At 36.7% G+C, this 23,523-nt stretch overlaps 2 protein-coding genes across 3 annotated transcripts in view; both read right to left on the bottom strand.

The window, feature by feature from the left end:
* Window positions 1-23,523, bottom strand: part of LOC135212127 (mite allergen Der f 3-like) — a 91,271-nt gene that overhangs the window by 56,067 nt on the left and 11,681 nt on the right. The window contains exons 3-6 of one of the 2 annotated variants that reach the window (XM_064245527.1): window positions 11,828-11,893; window positions 10,620-10,800; window positions 9,541-9,679; window positions 9,172-9,316 (exon numbers count right to left, since the gene is read on the bottom strand). In XM_064245527.1, the coding sequence (XP_064101597.1) occupies window positions 9,172-9,316; window positions 9,541-9,679; window positions 10,620-10,654 (319 nt within the window). In that variant the 5' untranslated portion in view covers window positions 10,655-10,800; window positions 11,828-11,893. Of the gene's footprint in view, window positions 1-9,171; window positions 9,317-9,540; window positions 9,680-10,619; window positions 10,801-11,827; window positions 12,484-23,523 lie in introns of those variants that run through there. The other variant, XM_064245526.1, reaches the window with a different exon arrangement.
* LOC135212227 (uncharacterized) lies at window positions 18,051-18,740 on the bottom strand. Its single transcript, XM_064245668.1, has one exon. It carries the CDS (start codon window positions 18,738-18,740, stop codon window positions 18,051-18,053), a length of 690 nt encoding a protein of 229 aa, XP_064101738.1.

Genomic DNA, 23,523 nt, shown 5'->3' with positions numbered 1-23,523 from the left:
TGTAGTGTGTCTCATTTTTGTATGTATGTTTCATATTTTTCGAGCTACTGTCTGCTTCCTTTATGACTGTAACGGAGATGGTAGTCGGGGACAGAATAGAATTAGCCATCATCATTGGCAGAAGCGATCAAGCTATCGTCATTAGAAGACCTGTACAATCCTACTTGATCTTCACCATGTAATCTCAGAGAATATAAGTATTTTTGTACTTCGTGGTTTCTACTAGAACCTACATCATTGCCGAATCATCATGAGTTTTAACACATCGCCATCATAACAAAGAAGATAATACCGACTCGTAAGTGATCTACAAACCCCAAGACCACTCCAATGGGAATATGGAAGTGCAATAACCAACCGACTTAGCGTAAGATTATCGGAAGTCTAACATTACCTCATAGGGCGCCTATTATACGAGGCAACAGCCCTATATTGGTGGCAGATTACCAGAAGAACTCTGCAACGTCTTCCCGAAGAAAAAAACCAAAAAGAATAATGAACAATGTATCATCAGAAGTCAACGACGACGAAAGCAGCAGATTCTCAAGCAACCTAGTATCATCGTTTAGTAAGCGACTTCAGAAAAACAAGAACTCTCAACGTCTTCTGACGAACAACGAATAATGTCTCATTACACAAGTCAACGACGACGAAACAAGAGGTTCTTTCAAGCAACTTAGTATCATCGTTTAGTGAGCGTTTTTTCAGTAGTGAATAACTTCAAGAAACAAACCCTTTTGTCCTTTTTCATATGGCAACGCAGGCTTCGTCTCTCATTAGAATCATTCAGAAAATATCGTTAGTAAGCGTTTCCGGCACTTCAAGAAACAAACCGAAAGCGTCTGCAGCATCGGATCTTCAAGGGCTCGAATCATCGAAACAAACGCGCACGGGAAAAAACTGAAGCCAAACAGGTCATCCGCTAAAAAACAGAAGGCGGACCAAGGCCGTGTGTCGTTATCGAACACCATGACTTCCCACAAAAATCAAGCATAAGTACAACCTTTTTATTATTTGGAGTAAACTTTGAGTGTTTTTCCTTTGCAGGTCGAATTTCGTTATTCTCCGTGGCTGAAGTTACAAGACATTCTTAATCTTACTTTTTTACAGAAATTATCTACATCATTGAGATTTCGCTACTGCGAGTTTTTTTCATCTTTTGAGTTTTTCTGTTTCAGAAGTTTCTACTGAAAATATCATAATCATATACTGTTTGTAATTTTATCATTTTGGGGTGATTACTATCCTTACGTAACAAATCATATTAAACATGAATATGCGTTTACGCAGTGGACGTCTGTATTTTATACAGATGCATGGATAGGGTCATTAGGCCCCGTACTGATTAGAAAACACACAAAAACAAGTGGAACTCCGTACAAATCTGATAAATTAGAGGGTAACACTATTTCGGGTAATGACAATATGCTCCTTTGCAAAGTCTCGATCGCAGTTTTTTTGAGTTTTTTGAGTTATATAAAAAATATCGAACCTCAATGACTCAACTTTAACTTTAAAAATACGCTGGATTGCAAGGAATAACATGTCTGTAAAAAACTTTCATTAGGCTAAATGCACTGACCAGGATCCTTCACTATTTCAAATTTTAGCAAAGAATGAAGTAAACAACAGCAAGTACAAACAGTTAATATTGAATGCAGTAGAGATAACTTGTCTTAATAGTAATCGCTCAGTTCCTGTATAGTTCAAGTCATTCATACGTTCGTTGCTTTATACGTAACCAGCAACATAAGGCTAAAAACACACAATACGTTGCCGATGGTAATTAAGAGAAGAATCCTAATTATTATCAAAAGAAATAGGTAAACAGTAGCCCTAAATGTCAGAAACAAAAAATCGTGCTTATGCACACTTGGTCACTGTGTCATCTAGTCAGACGGTCAGGGTCAGTTAAATCTGCCGAGTGTTCAAAGCAAAGCACATTCCACATAAGCGACTTCAGCGGAGGAGAGGGAGACGATGTTGAAAAAATTAAAAAGGACTTTTCCTATGCATCACGCGGACTGTATCAAGTAATCAGAGCAGGTTCTCGTTGTTTTTAATACTATAAGTTATTATAAGTAGTGGTGGATAAGCCCGACTGTACGCGACGTAAAAATTAGAATATCTTGTTTTATTCCTTTAGTACACGTTGTTCGAACTTCCCTAATGAGAAGTCCGGATAAGCGAGCGCTTACAGATGCCCTCTATAGTTATAAAAAACATTGATCTGTATCTAGTGTAATTGTAAGATATCCATCTAGGGGATACAAAAATATATCTTACCTCCTGCAAAATAAGGTGTGTTTATCAAAGGAAAATCCTATAAACCTTCAAACATATTAAAATCCGTCCGTTGAAAAAAAAACGAGACAGTTAATCAAATAATAACTTATATAGAGGAACTATACATTTGTCTCATAAAATCGTAACATTGTTCAAATGACCCAACAGAATTCTCCACATCCGCAGTCGCAGTTTGCACGCAAAATCTCGAGAAGCATGCACCCTCGAATGTCTTAGTGCGTGTAAAAAGACCTTGCTGGGAAATGAAATTATAATCCTTCCCGACACTCTGAAATATAATGATTTCCGTGAACAAAGCCCTAGACACGGTTGACTTGCAGCAACAAGTTAATCTAGAAATCACAAAAACCTATACATATAAATATCGCATTTTTTTTATTGTTGCTAATTTTTAATCACGCCAAACCAGTCGTAGATGAATCTCTCTTATGACTCTATCTAAAGTACTATCCGTCAAGTCATTAAAGGCAGAGGTGATTCAGCAGAAATTTTTTTTTATCTATTATCTGAATACCAGGAAGTTTCTCACTAGCGAGTGTTCTCTGGGGAAAACGGATGTAATTTAACATAAAATACGGTCTAAGGACAAACATAAAGCTATATACGTACCTTCGTATAGACTCTCAATGAAATTTCAAAATAGAGATAAATGACGAAGTTGAAAAATGTTAGTAATAGGAGTCATTAGGAAATCAAATAAGCCCATATAATTTTTCCCTCAAATGTCATGCCATAAAAGATGGAACTTGGCGTATCTGCGTAGATTTCTGTCGCTTATACAAGGAAACGACTCCCGATAGTTTCAGTGCCATGTACCGATGACATCTTATCTCTGTTAGGTTAACAATAAATTTTTCACCAGCTTGGACTTACTTTAAAGGCTTTTACCAGATACCATTACCTAAGTGATTGTACCTCATACACCGTTTTCAGCGCACTCAGGGGACATTTTCAATTTTTACGTAAGCCTCGGCTTACGTTGCGCCCCAATTACAATATAGTGTTTGGAGACTTTTAGGGGATACCCTACATGCTTATATGGTTGGTCTTATAATCTTTTCTAAATACCTTAGAAGTACATTCACATAAACTAGAGCTAGTGCTACAGAGACAAAGACAATAATCTCAGAGTAAAATATCTAAATGTGAGTTTTAAAAAAACCGAACATGTTTATCTAGGTTTTATGTGTCTGGTCAAGGTCTTAAAAGTAGTCCATGGTAAGGTGTCGGCTATTCATAACTTCCGGTACCTATTAACGTAAAAAAGGGATACAGCACTTTTGTGCTGTAGTGGGTACTACAATCGTATGTAAATATGTAACTCTTCAATCATGACAGCTCCTTTAACAGATCTTACGAAGAAGAGCGTAGATTTATTATGGTCTGAAAAGCATCGACAGGCGTTCGATATCTTAAAAAAGCGGAATAATGCAGCTCACCTAACTTAAAAATCCCTAATTTAACAAATAAGAATTTTTTTTTATAGCAACAGACGCCTCAGACCAAGGGGTAAGAGGGGTACTACTTCAGTAATATGATAAAACAGTTTTCTTTCCTATAGCTTTTTTATTCACATAAACTAAAGCCCTCTGAAAGTAAATATGCAGTAATAGGCAAGGAAGGGCTAGGTATTGTTAACTCACTAGTACATTTTAAGTTCATAATCTACGGCTATCCTATTAAAGTCCTTACTGACCATAAGTCACTTACCGAGTTTTTCAAAGGCTTTAATCACAGCCCCAAAGGAATTCGGTGACATGTGATCATTCAGGTTTTGGAGCCAAGTTAAGATATCTACCTGGGAAAGCAATTATCATAGCTGACGCATTATCCCGCAATCCCGCATCATACTGCAAAGAACCATTAATTGGACTAAAAAATATAGAAACATCCGTGCCTATTGTTAAAAAACCGTATCTAAACAAGAAAATTCCTTAACCGAAGAGATCGCGAGCATTGAATATCTGGGTTGGAGCGCAGAACTGTTACAACTGAACAAAGCAAGAGTCAAAATAAGCAAAACAATAAACACTTCAAACGTAAACAGGGTCAACAGCTAAGCAAAACAATAAACACTTTGAACGGAGTCGAAATATATCTTTGCGTGTACGCACAAGGAATCTATTATAAATGATCATAAATAACAGAATCGAAATATTTTTTTTGCGTGTACGCACTAGGAATCTATTTAAAGTGCACATATATAATCATAATTATATGAATCCATATACAATATGTATAAATAAATCAGGTAGCCTATAATCAATCTGTTACCTTTTATCTTACCAATAACTGCAGATATATAAACAGTTAGCATAATCAATAACGAATCAATCAGCATAAACATTAATAATTTTTTATCAATTCATATGAAATTTTTATCAGTTAAAATATGATTTTTATCATATTAATCTTTATTTTATGCGATTAATCAGAGTACATTAGTATTTTCTGTAGCATATGTATCTTAATGAGATGAAGTGAAAACTGTATCAGTATATATCACGTGATCACTATTATTTACGGAATATCATTATAAGCATATTGTTTGTCTTATATCTTATTACTTGAATCTGTATTGTGTACACCATGAATTTTTTTTTACTTATAAGTATTCTATTTTCTATATCTCTATATATTCACATAGTGTCGTGTCCACATCCTATAAGTTCAAATGCAAGTCAAGCTTGAGTAATACTCAATGGTTGGTTTTGGTAGCTGACCGAGCTTTTATGTAAGTGATTACATAATAAAAATATGGAATGTTATTCCATATATATAAAGGACTAAAACTAAAAGAGGTCAACCAGATTGCTTGCAGGAATGTGATCAGACAGTAGACGACAAAAGTGTGTAGGCTAAGATGACATGCAGTCATCTGTGGTCATTCATTTGTTTTGAAACATTAGTCCAAGCTCCTGCTTGAGACAACTACCGCGACCTATAATTCAAAAGGCCTACGTGATCTGTAGTGTCTCATTTTGTATGTATTTTCATATGTTCGAGCCTAACTGTCTGCTTCCCTTATGACTTGTAACGGAGATGGTAGTCGGGACAGAATAGAATTAGCCATCATCATTGGTGGAAGCGATCAAGCTATCGTCATTAGAAGACCTGTACAATCCTACTTGATTCTTCACCATGTAATCTCAGAGAATATAAGTATTTTTTGTATCTTCGTCGTTTCTACTAGAACCTCACATCATTGCCGAATCATCATGAGTTTAGCACATCGTCGTCATAACCAAAGAAGATAATACGACTTCGTAAGTGATCTACAAACCCCAAGACACTCCAATGAATATGGAAGTGCAGTACCAACGACTTAACGTAAGATTATCGGAAGTTCTAACATTACCTCATAAAGGCCCGCCCTTATTATACGAGGCAACAGCCCTAATACATATAGGAGGGGGATTTAAGGGTCAAACCGTGAAAAACATTTGTGGACCAAATAATTTCCATCACCAATGTCTTCTGACAGGTCCCTAGCAACGAAAAAAAAAAAGGGCAGAAAAAGAAAAAACGTTCGGGCCTCCTAGCAAAAATTTTTTAGGGGAGCAAAACGTCTCCGAAATAGCAATTTATTTTTACGCTTCGCGTTGTACTCCTAACAAGCATTTTATCTTTAAAACATATTATATACGAAATTAAAGTACGTAAATTTACCTTGCTTAATGATATATAATGATGAAGCTTTGTGGTGGTAGACTTATGGTTCGATAAATGTTGATGTTAAAATCCTGAAAATGCATTTTTTCCCCGAATTTTGGTCTTTCAACTTTTTTGATAGGCATTTTCTAAAAACGCTTCGCTGCACTATTAATATATAACATTGTCTCTATAAATTGTCTGTATAATGGTGTATAACAATGTATATTCTACTCAATTTGTGAAGGTGGTACCGCATGTTTTGAAAAATGTTCCCAATGAAGTTCCATAAGTGCGCGATTTTCACGTTCGACATATAAGTTGAATCAAAAAGTTTTCCACGCTTAAATAACAATTTATATGAATAAAATGGTTGTCATTTTGACCACAGCAAATTCTTAGATTAAAAATCTCTAGACCTTGAAAAAATCGTCTCATCTGCTGTGGCCCGACCTGACCCGACCGTTTTTTTTTTTTTTTTAACGCTTAAAAATGCATTTTGACGAAAACAACTTTTTTCTTCGTAGACGAATAATTTGTATACACAGTGGGGGTATACCAATGTATATTGTACCCGATTATTAGACTATATTATATATATTTGTGAAATCCAGAAGAAGGTTACATATGATAAAAGTTCACTCTCGACGTGGTTCGGAAGTCACGTAAAGCCAATGGTCCCGTTGCTGAATAACCACTGGTTCCATGCAAAGTCACCTTACAATAAAAGGAACGCTGACACTCTAGTCGCTTTCGTACCCTTAGATTCCCTTCCTATTCCCAATACTACAGAGACAATACTGACGATCATTCGAATCTACAAAAAACCGTTAGAGGCAGGCGGGACTGGGAGTTGGGACTGGAGATGTCAATAGCAGGGGGAGACCGGGGCAAGTTGGCTACAGGGGTAAGTTGGCCGACTCGAAATAACTTCAATGTTTACCAATAAATGAATCTCATACACAACTGCGTAATTACCACGTGGTTCCTCAAGTACCCACAAAGTTCCATGAAGATAGGACGTAGGTGATCGAATTTATAAACCAAAGTTTGATTTGATGGTAGTAAGTAAATTTTTTTTATCTTGGGTGTTTCGTCATAACATCTTACATTCATAAAAGATTATTTTTTCAGTTATAGCATAGTTTCCTTATGGATTAAAGATTTTTTCGCCATTAAACTTATCATTCAAGGATTCTTGTGAAACTGGGAAGTGTTTTCGTACCAAATGCAAATGTAGGGATGGGCAAGTTGGCTTGAGAAAAAAAAGGGGTACGTTTGGCACATGTGCCGGCTTGCCCCACATTATTTAATAACAATAATAAGTCTATTTATATGATCTATGCTTTGTTCTTGGATTTTCGTAAGGATAATGAGATTAGTGTCCTATCATTTCCTCACATTGCTTTCGCATTTCTTGCATTATGATAAGAGAAATATTTTTTTTTTCACGATGATAAGAACCTTGCAAATATGTTTGCTTTCTGATTCAAAGTAACCGAAACTAAGTGTGTCAACTTGGTCCGATCTCCTCTACTGACATCTCCGTACTGTGCTTACAGATAATATGATAATCCTGTTTTTCCAAACATCTCTACTATCTACCTTAAAATTCAAACATTTTAGCAATATCTTTTGGATCGAATTTATACCTACCTTGACTGATATTCATACTAATGCTATAACTTTCTTTTATAAGGCTAGATTCAATGCTATTCACTCCCGGTGCATTATTGGAATACGCTGTGATTTCGCCCTTCCCAGTTGATGTTCTCACTAACATGTACAATAATACCAACTGTTCCCCTGTGCATATCTACACAATTTCTTATGTTGCTCTGTTCTCTTTTTTCGGTGCTTATCCCGTTTGACCAATATGAAAGTGTCACAAGACTTGCAGGGAATTTTATTTATGAAATACTTTGGTATTGTCGGGAGAGTTCTTTATAAGCACAAGTTTCATTTTTTTTTTTTTGTTCTTCAATGTGACATTAACGCCAAAATTCTTAAGAGGGTGGGCATATCTTTCTTGTTATTATTACAAGTTAGTACAAGGGAATTGTCTGTGTTGTAAGGGTCTTTCTGATTTTGATAGTCTTTTTGCCACTATAAGAATATTTTGATTTTTTTTTGTATTCTTAATCTTGTCTGTTTCCTCATCAATATATTCAGGGCTACATATACGTATTGCTTTCTTAAAAACATAGATGTGGGCACTGATTTCTACCTTATTACTTTGACGACGGAAGTAAAAATGCACACAGGAAGAAATATTAGGTTTTCTGTATTTCTCCGCATGAGGACATCCAAATTGATGGTACTAATTGATTTAACTTGGCAACAAAGTTCTTTACGTCTTCATTCCCTGGCCATACACAAATTATGTCGTCAACATAAGTGAACCATGCTACATTACATAGAATTTTGTTGTTTAATATTTTCTTTTAAACAAATTCCTGTTGGAGTAAGATTTATCATTTAATTCTTTCACACATAATTGAGTCAGTTCAATTAGAGTGCTTTTATAAAGTGGGATATGAAGCTGTGTGTTCTCTAATAATTCCGACAAAAACCCCAGGGGATCATCAATTGGCACCTTTGTGAATACTTATACTACATCAAAACTCACAAGCCTGGATTAACCATTAATCTGTGCACTATTTAGTTTACTTATCAGGGTTACGTTATTCTTGACATTGGCATTAACGATGGTACCGCCAATGGGCTAAGGATATCCATGGGCATTTCGCTGGATTGTAAGATGCGGAACCAACTGAGCTGATAAATAATTAGCCTGGCAGGACATTTTGTTTTGTGAGTTTTATTGTAACATACATATACGGTTGTGCGTGACCTCTCTAACGTAAAAAAAAAAAAAAAAAGTCCTTAAATAGTTGATAGAGTAGTAACTGATACTGAAAAATCATCTTATTGGCACGAACTGTGATAATATAATTCTTGAATAATTACGAGCGAAGCGAAGTCTTACTGGAGACGGACTCATTTCTGGTAGCCCAGTCCTAACGCCATTCAAATGCTAATATCTTCAAAAGTATCGAAAGTAAAAAAAAAATTATTTAAGACTATTTGAAATGCAATTAATGATAACAATCACGTAGCAGAGGGTTTAGAGATACTTAGTTAACCCTTTGATTGATTAACTTGAAGATTCGCGAATTATCGCCTTCAGGGCGTCCTACTTGTAATACTTACCATAGTATAAATATCCCCAACCACTGACTACTCCTTGCATTCCACCGATTATATCTGATTCCTCTCCCAGACAGATGGGCTTGACTGCTTCGCTGGTTTCAAAGTTGAGTTCGGTCTGAAGCTCAATGAGGGCAATATCAGAGTGCTATAGTGTGAAAATGAAATATTTTTTAAGCTAATTAGAAGATTTCCCTGAAAATTGGTAGATTAAAAAAAAAGCAAGGCAGCAGTTATTGGTATATCTATCCTCTTTTGACTGTGTCCCCTAAAATATTAAATGGAAAAGGCATTTCCAAATGCTATCATCACTTTAGTTTAATCAAGACTTTAGTTCTATTAAAATTAAGTGGAACGGTATTTTTTACTTACCCACCGGAGTAAATCTTCGCCTTGTAGGTAAGGATCAAAGTCTTCATGAACAATGTAACGGACTGCGCTTACAGACATTTGTTTCTGACGTCTCCTGCTACCATAACCGACCGTCAGGGTAGATAACGAAGCATTGCTCCTGCAGAAACGTGATTGATTCAGTCCTTTGTGTAATTCTAATATTCATTTCCACATCCAGTGGTTCAGCCCTTTTCATTTTGTAGAAGCTGCTAGATATTTAAATATATTCATAACGCTTAGTGGAATTTAGTCAATATATGAATGTTAACATGGGTACTACAAATTGGTGAAAAATAAAGGAAAATGGTACTTGCTTTTAAACCTATTTAGCAAATGTTAAACGTTGTCTTTCTGACGTGGTTAAATATTTCAGCGTTACAAGGACTAGACATTCTGTTCTTTCAGTCATACTTGATTCTTCAGGTAAACAGTCAAATATGACTGGAAGAATTGAATATTTGTACCTATACTGCTGAATTGTTTAGCCACATGAAGGGAAAAAGGTTTAACATTTGACACATGAGAACTTCTCCGTAAGACAAGGTTCTTAACTGTGTGCTAAATGTCTTATGTTTACTCCCAATGCAAGTTTTACAATACTTACACTGCGCATTGTCAACATTATTAGTGATCTCGGAATATTGTGAATAAGTCAGTAGATTTATTGAGCATTCTCAATTTTTAGCTGATATAACTTAGAACATCACAAGTAACCACTTTATCAACAGGATGTGAATTTTATTTCTACGGCAATTAAAAGCTAATATAGTTACTCTATTAACCGAGTGAGAGTGAATTTGATATTTATGAAAGAGAGGCAGGACTAGAACTTTTGGATAAATTTGAATTAAAGTAGCCCAAGCATATGACGTATATTTACCTCACACGCAACTCAATGATTGCTTATCTTCTGCTGTACTCAATAACAAATATTAAATATATCTCGATTGAGTCGTCTTAAATATTTTCAATTTTCTTTTAAATCAAACAGAAACTCGAGGGGATTATCATGTGTTGTCACGTCCAAAAGAGAAGCTATACAGGCCCCCAATACTTGCCCATTATTGTTACGAAGGCAGTGGGCTGCTGTCATGACCCATTTTTTCTTTATAATTGAGCCTCCACAACGGCCAATGTCCGAAGAAACAAAAACTTGGTAAGGATACTCATTTTTTGCAGCTGCTGTTCCATTGACTATCCTTATTCCATCCACACTGATTGGGGCGTTTCCACAGTTCGCTAATGATGGAAGATAAATGGAAAACAAAATGAAAACAATGAATTTATAAACATGATAACTTCACAGAGATCAGTGCTCTGGGAGAGAAATGAAATGAGACATAGCAGGTCGACAGAAAGGATCAGACGCCTCTGCTGATGTTCTTATTGTTTTTTCATGTCCAAATTGTTTTGATTATGGATGGAAACTTATTTTTTACAGTTTTCACGAAGAATATTTCCTAGGTTTCTTTCCATTCGTCATCTTCTCATCCCTTCCATTGACATCCACGAGCTTTCGAAATTTCCATCAATACTTCTCTCACTTGATTCAGGACTCAGGGCAGCATTTACCTCAAATATCATCTCTAATTCCATTTCATTTCTTGAACGTTTTCCACACATTTGCTTCACTGGACCATAAGTTTTCCTCACTTTATTACTTTTTCTAATTCACCGCTTGTATTTTTCATATTATTATCTAAAACTGCTACAAACACACACAGACACAAATATATATATATATATATAATATATATATATATATATATATATATATATATATATATATATATATATATATATATATCTATATATATATATATTATATATATGTTTCTCTCGACCTGGATCTGCAGTCCGAATAATCTTATTTTTCCTCCTCAGTAAACCTCTTATATTGCATGTCTAGCAATGCAATTATTTTGTTCATCCTAAATATGCATTCATACCTACAAACATTTTCTGTTGAATCTGTTTTGCCTCCACTGGTCTTTTGGACTCTAGTCAGTTATCATACACCTTCACAATATGTTATTCTGACATTTTATGCAAGTTTGTAGCAGTTTCCCGAAGCCTTGACTGCAAAAACATAAACCTTACATATTCATCTAAGATCTAAGAGCTGACTCTTGTATATCTATATTTATTTATATTTGAGAATATAGATGATTGAGATATAATACCATGGACAATGTACTTCAATTGATTTCTGTGAGTATCCAAGTAAAATTAACATTACCACTATTGGCATATCTGAAATACTTACGGCAGTAACCCCTTGTGATGTTAGATTTAGGAGTTGTAGTTGGCTCTGTGGTAGATGTCGTTGGCTCTGTGGAGATAAATTTTGATGACTGCAGCAACTGGTAAAGTAGGAAAAAAAAATATTTCAGTACTGCAAATTTTAAAAGTAATTTGTATTTTTTCCTATCATAGAAGCCTGACATTCTTTATACAGGTTTTAGCTTGCGAATGTAATCTGGAAAGGCTAGTGACAAGGTAGTAAACTACTGACAGGTAGGGGAAATCTCCTTCCACCTGTCAGTCTGCCCTCCACTTTGCCCTCCTGCCCAGGTTCCAGTGTGATGGGTGGCTGAGATGGGCCATTCATGTTAACAACTTCATATTTGTATTTTGGAAAAGTACAAATTACTTTTAAAATTTGCTATTTGTTCTTACACAAATACATACCTTTGTTCTTTACATTAGAAACTTACCCATTGGTGGGAGGAGATCTCGGAACTGACTGGTAGTTTCACACCCTCATGGCCTGATAAGAGCGGAGGGGAACCCACACCTCTAACATACTGCACATATGGGATGTATTAGTTTCTAGACTTCTGGCCCATCAATTAAGGGGTTTATATGCGATTACTCAATCTAACCGAGGTGTGCATTATGTGGTGCATAGTTAGTTGGAATGGGTTTTTGTTTTGACTCTTTATAAGCCCCAAATTGAAGATGCTGATGTGTGCCACATTTGCACCCTTGGAGAAATTGAAATATTTGAGATGGTCGCCATTAGATACTCAGTTCAATAAATCTCTTAAAACTACCAGTTTAACTGGTAAAATACAGACAAATATTAATTCATACTTTTATGGATTACATTTGTCTGTTATGCATATTCAGTGACTGGCATCATTATTTAAAAATCCAAGATGGCCACCATCATCGAAGATGATCCATGAAATTACAGTTTTCTTCAAGATTTCACAGCAACCAATAGATAGTTAAACTTCATATTGTTCATAGTTTCAGAGGTCTCTGAATAATTTTGAACGATAACCATCCCTATGTAGCTGCCGTTTTCTTCAAAGCCACAGGGATGAGATGTAGAAAAGACACAGATCTGTTACTCACGTCACACTTTATTAAAGTTTGATATAAAGTTCAAGTTGACATCACTAAACACTTTAAAGCAACTTAAAGCTTTAAATCACTTAACACTACAACTTAAGTTGACCGTTGCTGTAAGGGCTTATAGTTGGTCATTACTCCAAGACCAGAGAACCAATGAGGAGTACTTTGCTAGTAGTGCAAGGCGACGAGGTTCAAGAAACTGAAAACAACAAAATATACAAACTTACTAAAACTGTTAAATAGAAATTCCATAACAAACAAAGCATTGATTATAGTTTGATATAACTACAAAACACCACAAACATTAAACAGAATATATACAAATTTCAGTAAACAGAAATAAACTTACATCTGTGTTACTCTAAGCTACATCCAATACAAACGAAACGAATTTCCAAAGAAATGTTTCTTTACACTTCGAAGACTTCTCCTGTCTGTCATCATCAAAAAAAACTTGATCCTATTTCCAAAAACTTATAACTGTTACAGTTGTAATTCCAACACTGATAACTACCAGGATAAACAATCTTTTCAAGAACTACTCAACAACAATTAACAAACAAATTACAGCAGTAACAATCCAAAATAGACTGAACAATGTTTACATGTAAAACGGACAAATATCTTTAGTATAATTAACCCTAATCACAAGTTGAAAAACAAAGCTTTCAATTAATTATATATACACAATTGGCTTCTATAAAAAGCTGCATTTACATTCTCGGCCCTATAAACAAATTATTTGTTTATCAAAATCAATCATATCTATAAATGCAGGTGATATAAATAACATCTATATTAAATGTAATATACTCTCAAATCCTTTGATCCTAATAAAAATAACTATTATAATCATTGTTCCTCTACTGCAAGGAGAAGAACAAGCTTTTGAATGGGTCGATGGAGCTCTGATGTTTGTGTCTTCAAACTACACTTCGTACAAACCGGTTCTGTCCTTTTCAGTGCTGATAACACGACCCATCATCCAGTTACTCCTTAAACTGATTATCATCTTTTACAAGGACAATATCACCAACTTGAATGTGCCGCTTTTCCTTGTTCCACTTCTGTCTCTCTTGTAATGTGATAAATATTCTTTTCGCATCTAGTCCAGAATAAGTTAGCCAAGAATTGAACATATCGCCACCTCTGTCTCAGATACATATCTCCTTTCTGAAAAACACCAGGTGGTGGCATCACAACACTTGATTTCTGTGTGAGAAGCTGTGCTGGACTGAGTGGTTGTAAGTCATCTGGACTGTCACTGACTGTGGGTCAAAGGACGGTCATTCACTATAGCCTCAACTTCTGTGAGAAGAGTGCGGTAAAACTCCTATCATCCAGGTCGTCCAGCCTGTTCTTTGAAGAGATGAGTCAAGACCTTTCTCACAGTTCTAATCTGACGTTCCCACACACCTCCCATATGACTAGCTGTAGGGGGATTGAAGGTCCAGCTGATGCTTTCTTTTGAGAGGAAAGCTCTGATCTGATCATCATTCATCTCTTGCAGTGACTTCCTCAACTCCTTCTCGGCTCCATGAAAGTTTGTCCCATTGTCACACCAAATCTTCCTTACATTTCCTCTTCTAGCAACAAACCTTCTTAAAGCATTTATGAAGGACGATGTGTCTAAGGAATTGGCTGTCTCTATATGAATTGCTCTTGAAGACAAGCAAGTAAACAATACACCGTACCTCTTCCTGATTTGCCTTCCTTCTTTGACTTCCTGTGGCCCAAAGAAGTCAACACCTGTGTGTGTGAATGGAGCAGCTGGAATTACTCTTTCCAATGGTAAATCAGCCATCTTCTGGTTAAGAACAGGGTTTCTCATTTTTCTGCAAATGACACATCTTTGTAGAACCTGACGGACACTTGCATTGGTACGGATAATCCAGTAAAGTTCTCTAAGTTTTGCCATCACATGGTTGCGTCCAGCATGAGCTAATTTTTCATGTGTGTAACGAATAATCAAAGTGGTAATATGGCTCTTTCTAGGTAATATCATTGGATGTTTTTCGTCAGCTGAAATTTCTGCTTTGGAGAGCCGTCCATTAACGCGAAGAAGCCTGTCTTGCGGATCAATGAAGGGATCTAGTTTATAAATGCTACTGCTACTACAAAGTCCTCGGCCCTTTGACCCTTCGCTCTTTTGTAAGAGTGCCACTTCCTTACTAAAAGTTTTCTTCTGGATATATCTGATGACTGCTTTTCCAGCAGCATCTAATTCATCTGCTGTAATTGAACCATTAAGTCTAGTTTGTCTCTTAGATTTCAGTATGAAAAAAAGACGGTGATACACTGCAACAGCCTTCCTCAACCGATGCCATGAAGAATAATATTACTTAAGAAACTTATCAACAGCATTTCCCTCCTCATCTTCTGGATGTACTGCAAAACTTGTAGATCCTTCCAATTCAACATCATCTTGAGGCATGTCATTTTTCCACAGCTCCTCTGGTCCTCTAAGAAAATATGGGCCATCAAACCAAATGTTACTGTTCAGCATTTGCTGACTTGTGAAACCTCTTGATGCAATATCAGCAGGATTCTCTTTACTCTGAACATATCTCCACTGTGTATTTTCAGAGAAATCCTTAATTATTTTCACTCTATTTGCAACAAATATAGGAAACCTCTTTCTATCACTAAAAATATAGTGAAGAACTGTTGTAGAATCTGTGTGATAGAATGTCTGGTCCACTGTAATCTGCAGCTCTTTCAAAATGTGTTGTGCTAGATTTATGGACACCACTGCAACAGTCAATTCCAGGTCGGGGTATGGTTGTTGCCTTTACAGGACACACTCTAGACTTTCCCCATCAGAAGAGCAGTAGAAAATCCTCCCACTGCTATCGGAAAGTCTTATGTATGCTGCAGCACCATAGCCTTCATTACTAGCATCTAAAAACATGTGCAGCTTTGTGGAAGTCACTGTACCAAATTCCTTTGGCTTGACACATCTTGGAATCTTTAAGTTACCCAGGATTGGTAAATCATCAAGCCACCTTCTCCAGGGCTGCTGGTATTTTTCGGGAATAACATCATCCCATCCCAAGCTGCTATCCTGACAAACTTCGCGAAGAATTCTCTTAGCTGGCAAAAGAAAAGAGAGACAAAACCAAGAGGATCATAGAGGGAACATACTGTTGACAAAATACCTCTCCTTGTAAGTGGTTTTGGGTCCAAGCTTGCGGAGAAAGTAAAGTAGTCATTTTCAATATTCCACTGAAGACCAAGAACTCTTTCTGCATGAAGTTCATCATAGTCAAGATCACAAGTTTGAAGATCTTTTGAACGGTCCTCTTGCGGGATTGATTTCAACACCAGCTTGCTGTTACTCACAAACTTTGTCAGCCGAAAACCTCGTTCCTTCAATGCTGACGTAACGTCTTTCACAAGTCTTAATGCCTGCTCTTCTGAGGGTACAGACTTTAAATAATCATCCACATAAAAATTAGTCTTAATGGTGCATTCTACATCTGGACCATACTTATCCTTTGCATGGTCAGCTGCTGCCCTCAAAGCGTAATTGGCGATGCTAGGTGATGATACTGCTCCAAAGATGTGAACACCCATTCGATACTCTGTAAGTTCGCTTTCAAGTTCACCACCAGGCCACCATAAGAATCTAAGGTATTTATGTTGAACTTTTGGTACCTGCACTTGGTAAAACATAGATTCTATGTCACCCATCAAGGCCACCCTCTCTAGACGAAATCTTGGATGAGCACTCCAACAAGGGAATTAGTCATATCAGGACCTTGCATCAAAATTGTCATTAAGGGAACTACCCTGGTATTTAGCACTACAGTCAAAGACTACTCTAATCTTATTTGGCTTCTTTGGATGGTAGACACCGTGATGAGGTAGATACCATGCAGGCTGTTCATCATACGACACCAATTTCTCGACAAATTCCACATAATCTTCATGGTACTTTGGGTTTAGTTTCATTTTTCTTCTTTGCCATTGTGCTCGTTTCACTGCCTGTTCTCTATTGTTTACCAAGTTAACTTTATTGGTTTCTAATGGTAAGGGAAGCTGGTAGTGTCCATTGGTAAACTGAATGTTTTCTGCAACTTCTTTGAGGAACTGTTGATCTTCTTGTGACAGACCCTTCTCATCAGGAACTCTACCAACATCTTTCTCACTAAAGTCTCTTTCAAACATATGGACCACAGCTGCAGGATGAATACACTCCTTTACCCTTTCAACTTCCTGAAGAAAGACATGGTGACATGAAATACTGTTCTTCTCTGAAGAGTATTTAAAATGTAGAGGGCCACTAACAGTCCATCCATGGTGGTAAAGAACTGCAAAGGAATCTTGACCCTTGGCTGGAAGCACTTCTAATGGTTGCAGTGCTTTAGGGCAATTACTGCCAATCAACAAACCAATCTCCAGATCTGCTCTATAATCAGGAATCAGATCAGCAATATTCCTCAGACCGGCTACCTTTCTGAGCAATTCTGGTTTTGGTATCTGTTGATGACTCACTGGGATATCTTGACGAGTAAAGGTTTTTGGCAAATCAATAGTGTTGTTTCCTTCCATATCTGTAACACACAAATTATTAACCGCCAAAGTATTCACAATGTTTACGCCATGCATGGTTTGGAGCTTTAAACATGTCTCTGTTCCAGATGCACCAATCTGCTCTCGTAAACTCTCTGTGATGAAACAACCAGTGCTGCCATTATCAAAAAAGGCATAAGTGTCCAAAACTACTTGGTTTCCTTTCTGATATACTTTTACTGGGAGAATAGCCTGTAATATTGTATTTACTTCACTGACATGATTGGTAGTACATGTGCTAACAATAATTTCACTTGCTACTTTTCTAGACGAGCTATCATTGTCTTTATGTAGCTTGAATCCTTCGATATGCAATGATGTGGGATGCCTCTTACAGCACGTCTTACATTGCTTCCTTTTCATACATCCTTTAGAGGTATGGTTGAGACCAAAGCATCCAAAACACAACCTTCTCTCCTTAAGGAAATCTATTTTTTCTTCAGAGGTCTTCTTAACAAAATTCCAACAATCATCAAGATCATGGTTTTTCTTGCACAGTGGACATGATTTCTCTTTCTCAGAGACTAATGTTGTCTTTCTATTTTCTGGATTCAGTTCTGCTTGGGTAGCAAAGCTTGAACTTTTGTTCTTTTGTTGACAATATCTGAGTTTGAAGCTACCAGAGTTGTTTTCAGGCTTTGAATAATATTTTGAATTTGAAGAGCAAACTTGCTGAACGTTGGGTCGTTTGCTGCCTTTGCCTTTTTATAAACAAATTCAACCAAATCTGCAAAATCAACTCCTCCCTTTTCTTCCCTCAAATGTCCAGCCAGGCTACACCACTTGTTCTGAAGGTATGTTGGAAGTTTTTTAACAACTGCTTGAAGGTTAGGAAGATGATTTAGTACTTCCATGTGTGACAAGTTGGTCATGGCATGTCTGCACTTAATAAGGAATAAAGCAAATGTATACAAGCCATGAGGATCTTCGTATTTCAGTGCAGACCAAGAAATAAGTTTCTTAATATATGCCATTGACACCTTGTAGGGATCGCCATACTCTTGACTGAGCAAACTCCTTGCTGAAGTATATCCTTCTGAAGAACTCATATACAAGCATCCACCTATCAAGTCTTTGGCTTCCCCTTCAAGTTGCTGATCCAAGTAGTACAGTTTGTCAGCATCACCCGAAGCATTTGGAGCAATTCTGGCATCAAATGCCATCATGAAAGTGGCAAACTCAATAGGATCACCTTTAAATTTTGGTACTTCTATGCTTGGAAGCAACATTGCTGCAGTCATGTGTTGCTGTGTCTTCAGGAGCATCTCTTGTTGGGACTGTAGTTGCATATCAAGATTTGGCTCAGGGAACCGACAATGGCTAGAACTACTGGAACGTTCACTTTCAACTGAGGAGTATCTACTGTTATATCCGAAGGTTGTGGTTGGAACGGGTCTACATTTGGATTCAACTGGGAAGGAGTATCTTTTGGCATGATATCCGATATATTGTCAGCTTCAGCATAAACTCTTTCCCTTGCTTGAGACATAGCAATTTTTGTTTCTAATTCTAATTGTTCTTTCTTTTTTCTAAGTCTAAATTCTTGCTCTTCCCTCTCCTGCTTAAGTCTGAGTTCTTGCTCTTCCATCACTTTTGCTTTTTCTCTCATAGCATGTTGAGCCATCAATTCTGCCAGTCTAGCTTTCTCTTTGAGGCGAGCAGATCTTACACTAGTTCTGCTGGACTTGGTCCTGGTAGTGGATGAGGAACAAAGACTTTTTCTATCAAGGTCTGCAGTTAATTGCAATTCACTTTCCTTGACCCAATTATTCATTTCTGTAATGAAATGATCGATAGATGCTGTATTTTCTGAATGCCTCTTATTTACTGTGTTTCGTTCACTGGAATCTGTTAAATGCTTCTCATATTGCTGAAAACATTCATCATATTTATCACGTAATTTGCACAAAATAATCACTTCAGACTTCACCAGATGAAGATTATCACAATTATCCATTAGTCTAAAGATCTCATTTCTCCTTTTGGTCACGGCAGACAGAGCAGCAGTTTGGGCATTTTTCAAAGTTTTTATTTGCTCTTGTATCACTTCATCGAGACAATCTTCACTGACTATAGACCCAGCAACTTCGCTAGATTCCTGCATTTTCAATCACGAGATTTTCTTGAACTAATGTAGCTGCCGTTTTCTTCAAAGCCACAGGGATGAGATGTAGAAAAGACACAGATCTGTTACTCACGTCACACTTTATTAAAATTTGATATAAAGTTCAAGTTGACATCACTAAACACTTTAAAGCAACTTAAAGCTTTAAATCACTTAACACTACAACTTAAGTTGACCGTTGCTGTAAGGGCTTATAGTTGGTCATTACTCCAAGACCAGAGAACCAATGAGGAGTACTTTGCTAGTAGTGCAAGGCGACGAGGTTCAAGAACTGAAAACAAACAAAATATACAAACTTACTAAAACTGTTAAATAGAAATTCCATAACAAACAAAGCATTGATTATAGTTTGATATAACTACAAAACACCACAAACATTAAACAGAATATATACAAATTTCAGTAAAGAAATAAACTTACATCTGTGTTACTCTAAGCTACATCCAATACAAACGAAACGAATTTCCAAAGAAATGTTCTTTACACTTCGAAGACTTCTCCTGGTCTGTCAGTCATCAAAAAACCTTGATCCTATTTCCAGAAACTTATAACTGTTACAGTGTAATTCCAACACTGATAACTACAGGATAAACAATCTTTTCAAGAACTACTCAACAACAATTAACAAACAAATTACAGCAGTAACAATCCAAAATAGACTGAACAATGTTTACATGTAAAACGGACAAAATATCTTTAGTATAATTTAACCCTAATCACCAAGTTGAAAAACAAAGCTTAATTAATTATTATATACACAATTGGCTTCTATAAAAAGCTGCATTTACACTATGTAAATTCAAGATGCCTGTAATACTGGATGCTTGTCTAAGAAATATAGACCTAGTGAAAGCGTAGGATGATTAGCAAGGTGAAAGGTAAAATAAATAGTGTCATAAAGTTTCCTTTATCGTTTACAGGTTTGTATCAAACACTGTTGAATGAAATCCAGGGCTGGTGATTTTATAAAATACAAAATGCATAGAATCTTATGCCTATTTGAAGGTAGAGTTTATTCTCTTTAATGAACCATGTTCTCAGTTGTCATTTTACACAATTGCTACATAATCCTTCCCAAGTAAAGAGATTTCCTTTTTAAACAGTAGGGATTTGTTAAAGAGGTAGCAGTTCTTTCTCTGGAGGATCTTTATTATAGGTGCAAGATGTACAGAATTCTAATAAACACCCTTATTCAGATACTGAGTGTATAGTTCAAAAGATAGGAGGTACTAAATTTGAAAAATCCGGTAGAATCAAACATGCATAACAATTAACTTAGGCTGCCTAGTATCAGAGATTTGAAAATTGAGAATTTTGACAAATCGTGATTTTTTCAGGTTTCATGAATTTGCAAGCTGATAACTGCTTTTTTGATTGTGAGAAACTCTAAAGATCTTATAAAATCTGGTGCTGTGTGGATTAGAACCATAATTGAAGCTAGTAAGTAGAGAGAAGAACTTGAAAGTGTACACCTCGAAAGTATATGTCAAGAGAGTAGAAACAAAAAGAAGTGTGGAGAGCTCACTGAGTGAGCCCCCACCACAGAAGAGACTTAGATGATCGAATGGAGTAGTCTTCAGATTTCAGAACCACTGCATATTTTGTGGTGAAAATTGCACACTTGATTATGATCCACTCCATCCATCTCGTTGACATCTAGCTTATCTTTGTCAAACAGTAGGGCTGCAGCCAAGTACATCATTTGAAGAAGCCATAACTGACGTCTGCAACAAGTGAAAAGATTCATTGTGCAGCTGAGATTGAGTTGGCCAATGAGCAACTTGTATGCTGCAGATGGGTGCTATCATGATGACTGCCAGAAAAGATTCATGTAAGGAAGAGTAGCTTCTGCTGAGAGTGAAGTGGAAGCTGAAGAGGCTTTTCTGAAGACAGTAATTGAATTGACCAGGGAGAAGACAATGATATGGTCATCTCTGATATCTACAAAGTTTATAATAATAATGGTGGAACTCTGAAGCGTGGGACTTTTGTATCAAACCTTGAAGGATATTTCAATGGAGAACTTGTTTTTTTTGTGTTCATGGACTACCAAGTATCCTTGTTTTTTGGGGTGCATCATCATTTGTCATAAAGCTTGCTGATGATGAAAGTATTGATGATAAAGACTTCATGCTTGAAGTCACCAGTGGACAGATTTAACATGAATGTAAAGAGTTGAAAAATAATGCAGACAATTATAGCACTTGCATGAGCTCTAGTAGTACTGCAGTGGCATAGCTTCTAGATCATCTCAGTCCAAAGAATGAAAACCAACTGACAAATATACTTAAAAATAATATGATAACAAGTATCATTACAAAATAAAAACCAACATCTCTACAGATCACACTCAATGTCTTTCGTGGGAAGAAGTATCTAATCCAATTTTACTCCTTTAGTTTATGCTGTCATATAAGGAGATAGAATGCTTTAAAGCATCTGCTGCAGCATCAGCTGCAACCCAAGACATATCTGCAAGTGGTATACAACTTGATGACCATTGTCTAGTTCAAGTTATTGTGGATAACTTTGATGCTACAATTTCATCTCCAAACTGTCTACCTTCAGCACATGCCTTGGCTATGATCTTGACAAAGTCTCCACAGAACACTGATAGATATGATGACAACGTTAAGCGTATTCCTAGAATCAAAAAAGAACATGTGAAATTAGAGCTAGAAGATGTACACATCTCTCGATATTACAGTCCAAAGAAGTCCTCCCTACCTGAGACAATAGTATAGAAGAGAGTATTGCCAGTAAAGGTTCTCACACAACAGAAGGTACTTCTCAATAGGTCTAAGACTATGGATTTTCAGTTCCTCAAAAGCATAGCAACATAACCATTGACACCAGAATTTGGTGGGTTCAACACCAAGCTAGCGAGAGAACAAGGACAAGATGTCAAACCAAAGACTCAAGTATGTTTCAGATACCTCCTCAATGACTCCATCTGACCCAACAACAATGATGGAGGCTCAGCAACTTACAAGGTTAACCCGACAGACTTGTACCATTTTTACAGCTGATCTTCAGTTATGTCGAGTGGGCCTTCATGTAAAGTTGGCATATCCTCACTTGTTTGATGAGTTTTGTCGGTTGCATTGGAGTTCTTATGGCTAACAGTGGTCTTGAGGAAGTAATGAAATCTTCAGTTGATGGTGCTCAACAAATGCTCCAGGGAAAGAATTTCCCTAAGAACACTAGAGCTTTGTGTGTTGTGGCAGAAGAGGTTCTACATCCAATTCTGAAATGAGTGGAAAGTTATGATGGACTGCAGAAAGAGCTAGAATCTATAGCTGATGAGAAATGTACAGCAAAACCTTGGCTTGAGAACCCCATCAACCAATATTCCTCATCATGCTATTTGTCCTGGCAGAGAGAGAACGTGAATGGGCACTCCATCTTCTAGTAGTGAAGCTCATGATTCCATACCTCTGCATCTGACCATATATGGTATGCTAGATATGGTTTAGTTTACCTTGGGTATATGGAAAAGTTGGATGGCTAAACATTAGAAAGATTCCTCAAAGGGGAACATGTTCAGCAATATCAAGCTGGAATGGAATATGGACGGACATGGTGATGGAGACTACATTTATGTGATTTGGACATGGCCCTGGTGGCTTGACTGGACCCTAAACCAAGCAGCTTTGAAGTGATGAGCATAGAATTACACATCTGTAGCAGACTTATGAAAGATGATGCAGACATGGGAAAAGAGGATCCTATATCTAAAGACAAACACAAGGAAGAGACAGTTTCCAGAATAAGGACTGATGATAAGGACAGACAAAAAATAAGAGAGAAATTCTTCAACAGTGCAAATACTGTGACTGGATGGGTTTATAGAGACAAGACTAATGCAGATGAAACTTTCAACATTGGAGCAAAACAGA

The sequence above is a fragment of the Macrobrachium nipponense genome, chromosome 40 (assembly GCF_015104395.2).
Source record: "Macrobrachium nipponense isolate FS-2020 chromosome 40, ASM1510439v2, whole genome shotgun sequence".
Classification (NCBI taxonomy): domain Eukaryota; kingdom Metazoa; phylum Arthropoda; class Malacostraca; order Decapoda; family Palaemonidae; genus Macrobrachium; species Macrobrachium nipponense.
Note: the sequence above shows the minus strand (reverse complement) of the source record. Positions and strands in the feature narration are given on the sequence as shown.

What these genes read in the sequence shown, in the direction of transcription:
- LOC135212227 (XM_064245668.1), bottom strand. Translation starts at nt 18,740, where the DNA reads ATGACTGCAGCAATGTTGCTTCCAAGCATAGAAGTACCAAAATTTAAA.